Raw genomic sequence first — 16,493 nt, forward strand, 5'->3', positions numbered from 1 at the left:
ACATTTTAATTTAATGTCATCTTTTACATAATGATGTCTCTGTTTCCCTGTTTTGAGCGTTTTAGCTTTGATTTGTTTTTGTGATTTCCACATCTGGGTTGATACCTGCATGCTCTATCCTATATTCTAGTCTTGTGTTGTTACCTGATGTTATTTATTTTCTAACCGAAGGACTCCCTTTTGTATTTCTTATAATTTTGGTTTCCTTTTTGCAAATTTCCTAAGCTTCTGCTTATGTGGAAATGTCCTAATTTTGCCTTCATTTTTTGAGAGACAGTTTTGCTGGATATATAATTCTTGGCTGGCAGTTTTTTTGCTTCAAGGCTTTATATATATATCATCCCATTGCCTTCTTGTCTGCATGGTTTCTGCCAAGTAGGCCAAGCCTAGTCTTATTGACTCTCCTTTGTAAGTGTCTTTTCATTTATCCCTAGCTGCTCTTAAAATTCTCTCTTTATTTTTGGTTTTGGGAAGTTTGATTAGAATATGTTATGGTGACTTTCTTTTGAGATCTACCCTGTGTGGGGTTCGATGAGTATCTTGGATAGATATCTTCTCATTTTTCACGATATCAGGGAAGTTTTCTGCCAACAAATCTTCAACAATTCTCTGTGTATTTTCTGTTATTCCTCCCTGTTCTGGTACTCCAATCACTCGTGGGTTATTTCTCTTAATAGAGTGCCACATAATTCTTCTTAGGGTTTCTTCATTTTTTTTTTAATCTTTTATCTGATTTTTTCTTTAATATGTTGGTGTCAAGTGCCTTGTCTTCTAATCTCAGTAATTTTGACTTCCATTTCCTCAGTTCTGCTACTATGACTTTCTATTCAGTTGTCTAATTCTGAAATTTTATTGTTAATCTTCTGAATTTCTAGTTGCTGTCTCTCTGTGGATTCTTGTAGCCTATTAAATTTGTCAGTATGCTCTTCTCTAATCTTCTTAAGTTCCTCCAATGCCATGTCTGTGCTTTCCTTGGCTTGTTCTACGTTTTGCCTGATCTCCTTCCTGATCTTTTGAAGAATTCTGTGTATTGATCTTTTATATTCTGCCTCTGGTAGTCCCAGGAAGTTCTCTTCACCTAGAAGATTTCTTGACTCTGTTTTGGGAACTTGCTGAATTCATCATGCTCTGTCTCCTTATGTGATTTGATATTGACTGCTGTCTCTGAGCCTTCCAAAAGTTACTGTATTTATTTATCTTATGCTCGCTTGAGCTCAAGCATAACAATGATTGTGAGGATGGCTCAGGACTGGGCAGTGTTTCGTTCTGTTGTGCATAGGGCCGCTATGAGTCAGAACCGACTTGACAGCACCTAATAACAACAACATTTGCTTACTGTGTCCTAGCTTCTTGTTTTGTTTTGTTTTGATATACCTAAATAGGTTGCTCAGGTGAGCTAGTTTCTTGGTTCCTTTGAATCTGTAATGCCTTGTTGAGCAGGTGGCTAGAGCTGTTACTAGGTATATGAGCCCAGGAGTCCGTTTCCTTTTCTTCTATGGATTCAGCTCAGGTGTTCAGGTAGTTGGTCACCAAGTGTGTGGTACAGACTCTCAACTACAGTCTTAGACAAGAGGTGTGATTGGTGTAGGCACAGGTATCTGGCTGTAGTAGGTGGTCAGACGCTGAGCAAGGCAGAGGACTGACAACCACCCCTGAGTTCTGTGAGGAAAGCATGTCCCTGTTCCCTAGGGCACCTAAGGTGGATGGTTTTGCAGCTGGACTACAGGCACCCAGTGCTGTTGACTGTAAGAAGTGGGAGGCACCACTTACCCTTGGAACCCTGTTGAGGGTAACTAGGTGGCATGGGTGAAGCCACCAGTCCCCAGGCCCCTAATGTGGGTAGGTGAGGAACCTGCTTAATAGGCAGAGCAGTGTCAAATGTCACGAACCTGCCTCTCCACCATATAGCTGAAACAATTGAAGTTAGACTTCAGGTATATACCCTGTTGTACTGTAGTAATGAGGGCCTATACTGTTGAAACGGGCCCACACAGGTCTATGCAGGGGTGAAAGGCATTCAAAGTCCATGGACTGCTTATGCCTGTGCCTAGATAAAAAGCTGTTTCTGCCCTGAGTTCCCAGTTTAGAGGAACTGGCAGATTATTTTTCCCCCTGTTTGTTAATTATTTCCTTCTTCAAGGCCGGGAGGATGGCTCAGGGCATACTACAGGTCGTGCTTCCAGCCCAAGGAAAGCAGCCATCTCTGATGCTGCTTGGGGCCCAGTGTAGATAGGGAAGGATTCAGTTAAATGGGAGAGAGTTTTTTCCAAAGGGGTGTTTTTTGGTCCACACTGTGGATTAGACTCAAGTACTTATCTTTTGCTGACAGCGCAGCTTTTTGCTGATTCTGGAGGGTGCTTTGTCTCTCCCGATGTGGAAAACATGTACTGAATACTGCTGTTTGCCTCACTGTGTTTGCACCGGTGGATCCGACCTGTGGGGTGCCGGTTCCTGCTGGGTCAGATCTAGCAACTCCTCACTGCTTCTGAACTGTCTCTCCCTCCCCCTGATGCTGAGACCTATTCCTCAACTTTGCCTTTGATGTTCAGGGCTCCTAGATTGTCATATATAATCGATTCACAGGTCTTTGTTGTAAGAGGGACCACCAGAAGCGTTTGACTACTCCACCATCTCGGCCCCACCTCCACACGTTTAAAATTTTGATGGTATCAATTTTCCCTTTCAAACAACAACAAAAAAAAAACCAAACCCCGTGCCATCGAGTCGATTCTGACTGATAGTAACCCTACAGGACAGAGTAGAACTACCGCATAGAGTTTCCAAGGAGCACCTGGCGGATTTGAACTGCTGACCATTTAGTTAGCAGCCGTAGCACTTAACCACTACGCCACCAGGGTTTCCACCCTTTCAAAAGGCTGCGCTAATTTACATTCCCACCAATAGTATAGGAGAGGATCTCCTGAGTATTTTCAGTCTTCAAATCTTTGCTGATCTGATAGGTGAAAACTGTGTATTATTAATTTGATTTGCATTTCTTTATGAATGAAGCTAATCATCTTTTCATGTTACCAGCCAGTTTGTTCAAAACCTTTGCCCATTTCAAGAGTTGTTTAGAGTTTCCTTATTGACTTTTAATATCATTAAGATTATTAATTTTCTTAATCTCTATTATGGAAATTAGCTGGTTGTCACTTATTTTATTTGCCAGTTATGTTTTTATACATTTGACCTTGACAGGATCATGTATTATTTTACTTAATGGGTAACTTAAATTAAGTGCAGATAATGTGATTTTAGAATAATCTTTTTTTCAGTTTTTTTTTTAATTGCACTTTAGATGAAGGTTTAAAGAACGAACTAACTTCTAATTAAACAATTAGTACACATAAGTTTTGTGACATTGGTTACCAACCCCATGACATGTCAACACCCTCCCCTTCTCAAACTTGGGTTTCCAAAAACTAGGCTTCTTGTCTCCTCCTGCCTTTTAGTCTTTGCCCCCCAGGCTGGTGTGCCTCTTTAGTCTTGTTTTGTTTTCTATGGGCCTGTCTAATCTTTGGGTGAAGGGTAAACCTCAGGAGTGACTTCATTACTGAGCTAAAAGAGTGTCCAGGGGCCATACTGTTGGGGTTTCTCCAGTCTATGTCAGGCCAGTAAGTAAGTCTCATCTTTTTTTGTTAGAACTTTGTTCTACATTTTTCTCCAGCTCTGTCCAGGACCCTTTATTGTGACCCCTGTCAGAGCAGTCGGTGGTTGTAGCCAGGCACCATCTAGTTGTGCTGGACTCAGTCTGCTGGAGGCTGTGGTAATTGTGGTCCATTAGTCCTTTGGACTAATCTTTCTGTTTCTGGAATAATCTTATAAAACTTGAAGACAACTGTTCAAAATAATTAAGCTTAAGATAATGCTTATGGAAGAACATGTGAAGGTCATACATCTTGAGGTTAGGTATAAAACCCTATGCAATTAAATGAATCTCTGTGGGGATCTATTGGAGAAAGTATTTCACTGTGTGTAAATAGCATTCAGGTAGAAGGCTTTCACTACATAAGTGTGTGATTACAAAATTAGAATAAGTGTGATGTTGAAATGTCTCATTTCAGAGGGAGGGATTAGGAGGGGCTGCCTGAAGCATGGTGTTGAGAGGGTACTGAGGCCACAGGAAAGTGGGCTTAGGTAGTGTAGGCTTCAGGAGAGAGGGGAGAGTCCCTTTTGACCCTGCTCTAGGCATTATGAGCACCTAAGCATCCTGCCTTGCCAGGAGGCTTAACTGTAAGGCTTATGTCTCTCTCTCCCCTCTGTCTTTTTAAGTAGCACTTGTATTAATAAATTCTACTGATTACAAGTGACTGGGGGGTGGGGAGGACAAGTGACTTAACATCTAACAAAAGCAAAGGAAAAATTAAATCTACCAGTATAAATTGGATATTCATCCTTCATCTCTCACAACATTTGTATTTCTCAAAATATTTGTTTTTACATGAATTTACCGTATCTGTGGGCTGAAGGAAGGTTAACAGCCTACCTCTGTTAGTCTCAGCTCGAGACCAAGGGATGTGCTGCATCCTTGAATCCTCTGAGGATTCACTGTCTGTTTCCATCCCAGCCTTGGCTGCTGACTAAGGTATCCTGCTCTCAGAAGCATCCTGACCTACTCCTTTGCCTCAAGACAAAGATTAAAGTTCTCACTTAGCAAAGGTATGCTACTGTATTTGCACTGTGACCCCATGGCAACTGTTTTTTTTTGTTTGTTTGTTTGTTTTTTAATAAGTCAGAGAGACTTAAGTAACATGTCCAAGGTCACAAAATTAGAAAGTGGCAGCATTTGGATTTAAACTCAGGTTTATCTGACCCCAAAACAACTTGTACTAGCTTATGATACAACTGTAGCATTGTTGTACAGGGCACATTTTTATATTCTGACATCTATTTGAGTAATAAATACTAAGTGTATTTAAAAGCATTATAATCCTAAACTTTGCAATTTAAAATTAAGGCTCTAGACAACATGACTAATGTAACCAATTTTAATTTAAAAAAAATTCAAAAATCTCTAAATTCATCAGTGATAGGATAAAAAACATAAACAATGAGAAACAGCCATAACATTTGGAATAGACCATAGAAGAGTAGTTTTAGCAACAGTGAAATCAAAGGGGAAACTCATGCCTCCAGCAAGTGGCCATTGACTATGGGCACAGAAAGAAAAAGGAGGAAAAAGGAAACTTTGATCAGTGTCAATTACATTTTTCTTCAGAAAAAGTATAATGTGGGTTGTATAGAAAACGTAAACCAGAACATAGGGTCATTTGTCTCCATTTGTCATAACATAACCTAAATTGCCTGCAGTCCAGCTGATTGCATGGAAGGAATCAATGCAATCCCACAATCCAGAGAGGAAATCACTATTAAAATACAGCAAGGCCAGCTCCCTTTAACTTCCAGTCCTAGGAGGGGATCTTCTGATAGGCACTGACTTTTCCTGCCTCACTGCACCCAAAGGCAAACCACTTGCTAAAAATTCAAAAAGCAAAAGAGTCATTTTTTTTTCTGCAGGTCCTTCCTTCAAAATGCAAATCTCCTGTTGTCTCAGCAGTTCTGGGTGGCTCTACATGTCTTTTCAAAAGTAAATTTCCTGACTGGATTTTTCCTGCTATGCTTTACTATTCTAATTTGATCCTACTGGCATTTCTTTTAATCAAGAAACAAAAGTGTTTGGTAAATACAGATGTTAGATTAATTCATTATATGGAATGAGACTTGAGTTGTTCATAGAATTACGGAATTTTAAAGCAAGAAAAGAATTTAGCAATCAGTCTAATCCCTAAAAGTTTTAGATGAAGAAACTAAGGGTTAGAGATATTAAACTTGACTGGCACTTTTAAAAAGATACTTTCACCTATCAGATTAGCAGAATTCTCCAAGTGTGATAACATACTATGTTGGTAAGATGAAAAAGAAGAAAGAAAAAAAAGCCCACGTGTGCACTGCTGATAGAAGGCAGTTTGGCCCTGCCTGTCACAATGGCAAATGCATAGTCCTCTTAGACTCAACAGGTCTACTTTTAAGGATTTATGCTATCAATATATTTGCAGTCATGTGTCAGGATGGCCGAGTGGTCTAAGGCGCCAGACTCAAGCTTCTGCTTCCCACGCTCGGGGTTTCCAGTCTCCAGATGGAGCCGTGGGTTCAAATCCTACTTCTGACACAGTTCTATTTGGAAACCCTGGTGGAGTAGTGATTAAGAGCTACAGCTGCTAACCAAACGGTCAGCAGTTCAAATCTACCAGGTGCTCCTTGGAAACTCTATGGAGCAGTTCTACCCCGTCCTAGAGGGTCACTATGAGCCAGAATCGACTCGACGGCAACAGGTTTTGTTTTTATATATTTGCACACGTATAGAATATAAAATGATGTATTTGTTGCAATATTTTTTGTACCAGCAAAAATTGAAAACTCTCATTAGAGAGTTTCTAATAAATAATTAAATGCTGAATCTCTAATTGGAATATGACAGAACTGTAAAAATGAACGAAGACTTTGAAGAGTGGCATCTGGGGTCTTAAACGCTAGCAAGCAGCCATCTAAGATGCATCAATTGGTCTCAACCCACCTGGATCCAAGGAGAATGAAGAACACCAAGGACACAAGGTGATTACGAGCCCAAGAGACAGAAAGGGCCACATGAACCAGCAACTACATCATCCTCAGACCAGAAGAACTAGATGGTGCCCAGCTACAACCGATGACTGCCCTGACAGGGAACACAACAGAGAACCCCTGAGGGAGCAGGAGAGCAGTGGGATGCGGACCCCAAATTCTCATAAGACCAGACTTAATGATCTGACTGAGACTAGAAGGACCCTGGTGGTCATGGCCCCCAGACCTTCTGTTGGCCCAGGACAGGAACCATTCCCGAAGCCAACTCTTCAGACATGGATTGGACTGGACAATGGGTTGGAGAGGGATGCTGGTGAGGAGTGAGCTTCTTGGATCAGGTGGACACTTGAGACTATGTTGGCATCTCCTGCCTGGAGGGAAGATGAGAGGGTGCAGGGGGTTAGAAGCTGGCAAAATGGACATGAAAAGAGAGAGTGGAGGGAAAGAGCAGTCTGTCTCATTAGGGGGAGAGTAATTGGGAGTGTGTAGCAAGGTGTATATGGGTTTTTGTGTGAGCGATTGACTTGATTTGTAAACTTTCACTTAAAGCAAAATAAAAATTATTAAAAAAAAAAAAATTAATGAGGAAGCCCTTTAAGTAGCCAGAAGGAAAGACTAGAGATTTTTTAAAAAATTAACTCAGTGAATACTGTACATATATGCTACTATTTTGTACACAAGTGAGCAAACAAATATATGTTATGCTTTTATGTGCAAAAAATCTTCTAATAACCAGAGTTGCTTATTGGTGGGGTGGGGGTGAGAGGTGTCTAAGTGCCTGGGGGACAAAAAGGGACTTTCTACTGGCTACTCTGTTATACTTGACTTTGATGAATGTGTTACATATTGATATAGCTAGATAGATAGGAAGTTAGTTGGGTATTTAGATACAGTGACAAACTGAGACTTACACAAAGGATGGTAAAAGATCTACTAACTTACTCAACTAAAAGTAATAAAAATTTACAGTGTTTAGTCAAGGAAATAGGAGTCTTATGGTAAGGAAATAGGAGTCTTATGGTAAATATAATAGTGGCATTCACAAACTGATGGACTGTTAGGTGGAAATCAATGGTCCTGTGTTTTTTCTGTGAGCAGGATTTACCTCAGTATAGGTAATGGCTTCTGGACAGTTGGAGGCGCTCAGTAGTAGAGGAGCTGTCTCAGGACATGGTGTGTGCAGTGTGGTCCCATGGTGACCACATGCAAGTCTAGGGTTCTGGACTCAGTGATGACCCAGAACTAGAACCTGACCTTCTGACCCCCATACCTGGGCTCTTCCTGTTTCTTTATGATTTCAGAATAACAGCTGGCATCTTACTTGTACAATTCAGAGGATTAGTACAAAATAAAAATTTTGAATAAAATAAAAATGAACACATGATCAGTTTGATTATTTTTTAAGCTCACATGGTAAATGATCTGATGATAATATATTTAGAAGTAGTCTTCCTAAGATTATAAGAATCTTTATAATTAACGTTCATTTGCAAACCCACACTTACTATGCAAAATCACATTATATAATATCTTAACTGTGTAAGAAGTGTCTCAGGCAATTTTTTTGTTCTATTATATAGCTAACCTCCTATTTATAAAAAATGCAAATAAAAATAAAGCCTACCTTAGGTCAAACTGACTCAAATTTCCAATTGGTAAAACTTTGTTACTTATTGTGTGTGTGCATATGCGTGTGTTATTTGTTTTTCTTTTAGGCAGAAGTTGAAAAAATAATTGCAGTTGCCTGGGACATGTTTCAGCCCCTTCTTTTTGGACTGTTTGGAGCAGAGGTATCTATTGCATCTCTCAGACCAGAAACTGTTGGTAAGAATTTCAAAGTACACGTTTGAACTAAAATCTTCTCTTTCTACATTCAGTTAAAATCTCTTTAGCAGGCATGTGTTCAGGGGTTTCCATTATCACAATTATATAAAAAGTTTATTACAGGTATAGTCATGATCTAAGCCTATTAGACTAGTTGGTTAGAAAAGAATGCTGGTAAATCCAAGGCAGTGAATGTCACACCTTTCATATTGTTGTTCCTTGTAAAGATGACGCTACCGACCACTATCAAGATATTACAGGCTTTAAAATTTTTCTTCCAATGATGTTATTTTTCATCTAAACTTGTTCTGACTAAGGGCCAGAAGTTTAAAACAACTGGTCAGTTCTATAATATGTGCCCATTGAATAGAAATGTTTGTTGACCCATCCATTTCTTTATTCATCCGTATATTACAAGTCATCATATTACTACTGTCTTGATTCATAGCAAAACACTTGAATATTAACTTGAACATATACTCATGATCACATTCTTTAGTCCTATCACAATATTCTTCCATCCATGCTAGGGACCCATCCTCCGCCACGTCCTTCTGAATCTCAGACAAGAATCCTTCACTTTCGCTCATACATCTTCAAATACCCTTAGTTTCTTCCTCTTCAGAATTTAAACAGTCTCTAATCATTTCTCTCTTAACAAATATATATCCTTTTTCCGTTTTCTGTCTGCCAATTTATCCTTCCCTCATTTCACCACCTTCCCCCAACTACCACACTACCTCTCTCTTCTTTGTATATACTTTTTAAAAGAGGTAACTACATTCCACTTTTCCACTTCAGCTCTCATTCGCTTTTTCAGCACACTTCAATGCAGCTTCTGCCCCACCACATGGCCGACCTTGCTCTCACCAAGGTTATATTGCTGAATTCAATGAATACTTCCCAGTCTTTATTTTACTTGACGTCTCAGCAGCATTTGATGTTATTGACCTCTTTAAAACACACTTTTATGTGAATTCTGAAACTTCATGTTTCCCACTGGCCTTTGTAGTCTCCTTTTTTGGGTTTTTTTCTTTTAACGCTATATATGGTTTAGATATTGCTCTTCATTAAAGATCTTTCCAGAGCACCTCCTATTCTCCCTCTGTATCTCTTCTCAGGACTTCCAGTGGCTTTAATTATAAACTATGTAATTCCAAAATATTCATCTCTAAATTAAACTCAGTATATCTAAAACTCACTCGTCATCCTATCCCCAACCCTGCTGCTCCTTCAGTGTTCCCTTCTGCGAATGGTGCCATCTCTTTTGTATCTTGTACTTCAGGCAACATACACTTTTGAATACCTACCAACATGAAAGAAATACACTTCAACAAAGAGCCACAAAGTCTTTCCATAAAGAAACCCTATTGCAGATCACAACAGATCATCCAGCAAAGTCTGTCTGGAGTTTTACCAGCCCTCTGAACTTGGAAAAGTAATTTATCCTCTCTGAACTTTGGTGTTTTTTTTTTTTTTTCTGACTATAAAATGAGATTAACAGTAGCACCTACACCACAGGTTGTGTGGGTTAAGTAAAATTGTGCATTTAAAGCTTAGCACAGTAACTGACACAGAGTAAATTCTCAACGAATGTTACTTTAAAAAAAAAACACCCTATTACTCAGTAGTCACATTAGCTGTGTCTTTTTCAGGTCCAGGAGCCTACAGCTGCCCTAGCCAAATCACTTATTTTATAAATCAAGATGAAATTATCAATAAAGGGTTCTAAACAACTAAATTAAGTAGCTGTATGTCATCCAGGGCTACATGCTGTTAGTATACACCAATATGGTGAAACAGTTGTTTACTGCCAGGCCCATTCTCATTGGTCATTGCACAGCCAACTCCATTCTGATCGGCTGATAAATATTTTGACTATCACCTCTGGTCTTTTACTGTATAAAGAATTCTAAACCTCATTGATGAAGGTGTTAATTTTTCCCTCTTCTGCACCGTTTTATTGGTTTATTTATACTGCACTTACCACATAGTATGTGAATTTATCGTTTATATTTTTGTCTTCCTCTGACTTTGATGCTCTTAAAGGCAGATTCTGTACATTATACATCTTTTTGTACCCAGTGACCAGTTCAAAGCCTGTCATGCATAATTATCACTTAATAAATTCTTGTTAAATAAACACATGGAAGAAAGCTATAAAGTATAAGAGATATAACATATCTCCTTTGTAGAAATTCAAATATGTTTAATTTCTAATTTTAATCTAGGGAAAATATCTTATTTTAAGCAAGTGATCTGACTGGTCCTTAATATTGATTTTTAGATAAATTATGCCTAAACATTTTTATATTTAAATTATGCCTGACCATTTTTATATTTTTAATTTTTTAATGTTCTTTAATTATTTCTGTTGGTAGTATTTTGAGTCAGTAACCATGAAATGTAGTCTCTCCCGCAGTGTTTCATTATTTATAAAAATTGAGTTTTTCTTACAGGACTTTGTGTTGCCACCCTGGCCTTGCAGTATTGATACGAATTTTGACTACGTTTCTGATGGTGTGTTTTGCTGGTTTTAACATGAAGGAAAAGATATTTATTTCTTTTGCATGGCTTCCTAAGGCCACAGTCCAGGTAATAATGGATAGGATGTATTAGCATTTTAACTTCTATTTCTATACAATACCTTGAAATGTTAAATGAAAGCGCTTATTCAAGTTTGGTGAAAATAAGTGATTGAAGTTTGATTTATGAGAATAGTTTATACTAATCTACTCTTCAGATGTTTTATCTGATTCCTTAAAATATGATGAGTTATTTAAAATTTTTTTAGATCACCAGGGTACAACTAAAAATCTAATAAATCCCTGCACTACTAGAAAGCAGTAGTAGCAGGAAAGAAGGATTTGAATTTTTACCAGTCACAGCTCCCTAAATAACCCAGAGGGATAGTTGTCACCCCTTTTCATTCCAATATCCCAAGAAGAGAGTGAAATAGAAATAGCATGGCCTACCTTAGTGGTTGAAAATACTTCAGTGCCAATATAATTAATGATCAAGGATGCTTGGCTAGATTTTGTATGTAATGGAGAAAAGAAGATTTATTGAAAACAATTCAGAAAATGGTTTATTCATTTTCTAGATTATTAGTTGATTTTAAATTATTCAAACAAGTTTAACCTCCTGCCAAGTGTTACATTCATTCAACTTGACATTTGTGTACTCTCATGAGCAAGTGATTACAAAAGCACTTACAGATGAACCCCCCCAAAAAAACCAAACCCATTACCGTTGAGTCTGACTCATAGCGACCCTATACGACAGGGTAGAACAGCCCCATAGAGTTTCCAAGGAGTGCTTGGTGGATTCAGCTGCCAACCTTTTGGTTTGCAGCTGTAGCTCTTAACCACTATGCCACCAGGGTTTCCACTTACAGATAGGTGCTTGAAATTATTGATTATGCATTTCTAACAATACCCATAATTGCTAACTAAATTAAAACTGAATAGACTATGATTTGCGGCAAATGTAATATATTCCTGTTTGCAGTGTGTTGTGTATTTTGAGACTAATTGTAGCAAACAAGATTTATCTATTCCATCCCACATTTTTCTGCAGTTATTTAAGTATACAAATTTCTACTTTTATGGAATCAAAAATTAGTTGTTCTTAATTTGCGCAGGGAAATCCTGGTGGCGTAGTAGTTAAGTGCTACGGCTGCTAACCAAGAGGTAAGCAGTTCGGATCCGCCAGGCGCTCCCTGGAAACTCTATGGGGCAGTTCTACTCTATCCTATAGGGTCGCTATGAGTCGGAATCGACTCAACAGCAGTGGGTTGGTAATTTGCACAGTGGGTAAGAGCTCGCTTGCTAACCCAGATGTCGGCAGTTCTTATTCAGCAGCTACTTCCTGGAAACCCTGTGGGGCAGTTCTACCCTGTCCTATAGGGTGGCTATAAGTTGGTATCGGCCCATCAGCAATGGGGTTTTTTTGCTTGTTTGTTTTGGAGAATGTGTTTGCTCAGTAATTATATAACAGATTTTGTGTGGCTATGGTTTTTTTGTTTTATGGGCATGGGCATTATTCCAGAATAATTTCTCCTTTTTCCATCAGATTTCCAAAGATGTCCACTGCATAATAGTTAGGAGCACTGTGAAATTAATGTACAATAAAGAGAATAGTTTTTCCTTCAGAGTGTTTCTAGCTTTCATATGACTTCTGGTAACTTTAGCTGACAAATACTAATACAATGATTCCAGTAGCTTTGGTATGAACAATTTGCTATAAAATATTAAAATTTGAAAAATGGCACTTTGTTACCATGAAGGCAAATTGTAAAATATGGAAAAATATCCAGGAATAGGTAATGTTTGTTCTGTACTGTGCTGAAATTTTTTTTTCTCCTTTTGCCACTGATCAAAAAACAAGACTTTTTTTTCTATATCAGTGTTTTTCAAACTTTTTTTGTCTGTAGCCTGCTGTAAGAAATATATTTTGCATAACACTCCAGCTGTCTTAGTTACCTAGTGCTACTATAATAGAAATATCACAAGTGGTTCACTTTAAAAAACAAAAATTTGTTTTCTCACTGTTTAGGTAGGCCAGAAATCTGAATTCAGGGTGCTGGCTCTAGAGGAAGGCCTTCTCTTTCTGTTGGCTCTGAGGAATGTCCTTGTGTCACATTTTTTTTTTTTTTTAACGATTTTTATTGTGCTTTAAGTGAAAGTTTACAAATCAAGTCAGTCTGTCACATGTAAGCTTATAGACACCTTACTACATACTCCCATTTACTCTCCCCCTAATGAGTCAGCCCACTTCCTCCTTCCAGTCTCTCCTTTCGTGACCGTTTTCCCAGTTTTTAACCCTCTACCCTCCCATCCCCCCTCCAGACAGGAGATGCCTACACAGTCTCAAGTGTCCACCTGATACAAGTAGCTCACTCTTAATCAGCATCTCTCTCCAACCCATTGTCCAGTCCCTTCCATGTCTGATGAGTTGTCTTCGTGAATGGTTCCAGTCCTGGGCCAACAGAAGGTTTGGGGACCATGACCACCGCGATTCTTCTAGTCTCAGTCAGACCATTAAGTCTTGTCTTTTTATGAGAATTTGGGGTCTACATCCCACTGTTCTCCTGCTCCCTCAGGGGTTCTCTGTTTTGCTCCCTGACAGGGCAGTCATCGATTGTGGCCGGGCACCAACTAGTTCTTCTGGTCTCAGGATGATGTAAGTCTCGAGTTCATGTGGCCCTTTCTGTCCCTTGGGCTCTTAGTTATCATGTGACCTTGGTGTTCTTCATTTTCCTTTGATCCAGGTGGGTTGAGACCAATTGATGCATCTTACATGGCCGCTTGTTAGCATTTAAGACCCCAGACTCCGCACTTCAAAGGCGGATGCAGAATGTTTTCATAATAGAATTTATTTTGCCAATTGACTTAGAAGTCCCCTTAAGCCATAGTCCGCAAACCCCCGCCATTGCTCCACTGACCTTCTAAGCATTCAGTTTATCCCGGAAACTTCTTTGCTTTTGGTCCAGTCCAGTTGAGCTGACCTTCCCTGTATTGAGTATTGTCCTTCCCTTCACCTAAAGTAGTTCTTATCTACTAACTAATCAGTAAATAACCCTCTCCCACCCTCACTCCCTCCCCGCTCTCATAACCACAAAAGAATGTGTTCTTCTCAGCTTATACTATTTCTCAAGATCTTATAATAGTGATCTTATACAATATTTGTCCTTTTGCATTTTACTAATTTCACTCAGCATAATGCCTTCCAGGTTCCTCCATGTTATGAAATGTTTCACAGATTCGTCACTGTTCTTTATCGATGCGTAGTATTCCATTGTGTGAATATACCATAATTTATTTAACCATTCATCCATTGATGGACACCTTGGTTACTTCCAACTTTTTGCTATTGTAAACAGTGCTGCAGTAAACATGTGTGTGCATATATCTGTTCGTGTAAAGGCTCTTATTTCTCTAGGGTATATTCCGAGGAGTGGGATTTCTGGGTTGTATGGTAGTTCTATTTCTAACTGTTTAAGATAACGCCAGATAGATTTCCAAAGTTATTGTACCATTTTACATTCCCACCAGCAGTGTATAAGAGTTCCAATCTCTCCACAGCCTCTCCAACATTTATTATTTTGTGTTTTTTGGATTAATGCCAGCCTCGTTGGTGTGAGATGGAATCTCATTGTAGTTTTAATTTGCATTTCTTTAATGGGTAATGATCGAGAGCATTTTCTCATGTATCTGTTAGCTGCCTGAATATCTTCTTTAGTGAAGTGTGTGTTCATATCCTTTGCCCACTTCTTGATTGGGATGTTTGTCTTTTTGTGGTTGAGTTTTAACAGAATCATGTAGATTTTAGAGATCAGGCGCTGGTCGGAGATGTCATAGCTGAAAATTTTTTCCCAATTTGTAGGTGGTCTTTTTACTCTTTTGGTGAAGTCTTTAGATGAGCATAGGTGTTTGATTTTTAGGAGCTCCCAGTTATCTGGTTTCTCTTCGTCATTTTTAGTAATCTTTTGTATTCTGTTTATGCCTTGTATTAGGGCTCCTAACGTTGTCCCTATTTTTTCTTCCATAATCTTTATCTTTTTAGTCTTTATGTTTAGGTCTTTGATCCACCTGGCGTTAGTTTTTGTACATGGTGTGAGGTATGGGTCCTGTTTCATTTTTTTGCAAATGGATATCCAGTTATGCCAGCACCATTTGTTAAAAAGACTATCTTTTCCCCAATTAACTGACACTGGGCCTTTGTCAAATATCAGCTGCTCATATGTGGTTGGATTTATATCTGGGTTCTCAATTCTGTTCCATTGATCTATGTGCCTGTTGTTGTACCAGTACCAGGCTGTTTTGACTACTGTGGCTGTATAGTATGTTCTAAAATCAGGTAGAGTGAGGCCTCCCACTTTCTTCTTCTTTTTCAGTAATGCTTTACTTATCCGGGGCTTCTTTCCCTCCCATATGAAGTTGGTGATTTGTTTCTCTATCACTTTAAAAAATGTCCTTGGAATTTGGATCGGAAGTGCATTGTATGTATAGATGGCTTTTGGTAGAATAGACATTTTTACTATGTTAAGTCTTCCTATCCATGAGCAAGGTATGTTTTTCCACTTATGTAGGTCCCTTTTAGTTTCTTGCACTAGTACGTTGTAGTTTTCTTTGTATAGGTCTTTTACATCTTTGGTAAGATTTATTCCTAAGTATTTTATCTTCTTGGGGGCTACTGTGAATGGTATTGATTTGGTGATTTCCTCTTTAACGATCTTTTTGTTGATGTAGAGGAATCCAAGTGATTTTTGTATGTTTATCTCATAACCTGAGACTCTGCCAAACTCTTCTATTAGTTTCAGTAGTTTTCTGGAGGATTCCTTAGGGTTTTATGTGTATAAGATCATGTCATCTGCTAATGGAGATAATTTCACTTCTTCCTTGCCAATCCGAATGCCCTTTATTTCTTTGTGTAGCCTAATTGATCTGGCTAGGACCTCTAGCACAATGTTGAATAAGAGGGGTGATAAAGGGCATCCTTGTCTGGTTCCCGTTCTCAAGGGAAATGCTTTCAGGCTCTCTCCATTTAGAATGATGTTGGCTGTTGGCTTTGTATAAAAAAAAAAAAATTGTATAGATGCCCTTTATTATATTGAGTAATTTTCCTTCAGTTCCTATTTTGCTGAGACTTTTTATCATGAATGGGTGCTGGACTTTGTCAAATGCCTTTTCTGCATCAATTGATAAGATCATGTGGTTTTTGTCTTCTGTTTTATTTATATGGTGGATTACATTAATGGTTTTTCTAATATTAAACCAACCTTGCATACCTGGTATAAATCTCACTTGGTCACGGTGGATCATTTTTTTGATATGTTGTCAAATTCTATTGGCTAGAATTTTGTTGAGGTTTTTTGCGTCTATGTTCATGAGGGATATAGGTCTCTAATTTTCTTTTTTTATGATGTCTTTACCTGGTTTTGGTATCAGGGATAACGTGGCTTCATAGAATGAGGTAGGTAGTATTCCATCATTTTCTATGCTTTGAAATACCTTTAGTAATACTGGTGTTAACTCTTCTCTGAA

General features: G+C 38.5%; 2 protein-coding genes and 1 non-coding gene across 3 annotated transcripts in view; all 3 read left to right on the plus strand.

The window, feature by feature from the left end:
• The window catches only part of LOC126076908 (sodium/hydrogen exchanger 9B2-like), a 66,577-nt gene extending 55,547 nt beyond the window's left edge, over positions 1 to 11,030 (plus strand). The window contains exons 8-9 of the mRNA XM_049885613.1: positions 8,337 to 8,445; positions 10,905 to 11,030. Of these exons, the coding sequence (XP_049741570.1) occupies positions 8,337 to 8,445; positions 10,905 to 10,939 (144 nt within the window). The 3' untranslated portion in view covers positions 10,940 to 11,030. The remainder of the gene's footprint in view (positions 1 to 8,336; positions 8,446 to 10,904) is intronic.
• Positions 1 to 16,493, plus strand: part of LOC126076912 (3-hydroxybutyrate dehydrogenase type 2-like) — a 155,284-nt gene that overhangs the window by 66,432 nt on the left and 72,359 nt on the right. The window lies entirely within an intron of this gene.
• On the plus strand, positions 6,063 to 6,169 carry TRNAL-CAA (transfer RNA leucine (anticodon CAA)). The gene is made up of 2 exons: positions 6,063 to 6,100; positions 6,131 to 6,169. It is a non-coding gene; the product is annotated as a tRNA-Leu (tRNA).

This window comes from Elephas maximus, chromosome 5, assembly GCF_024166365.1.
Source record: "Elephas maximus indicus isolate mEleMax1 chromosome 5, mEleMax1 primary haplotype, whole genome shotgun sequence".
Taxonomy (NCBI): domain Eukaryota; kingdom Metazoa; phylum Chordata; class Mammalia; order Proboscidea; family Elephantidae; genus Elephas; species Elephas maximus.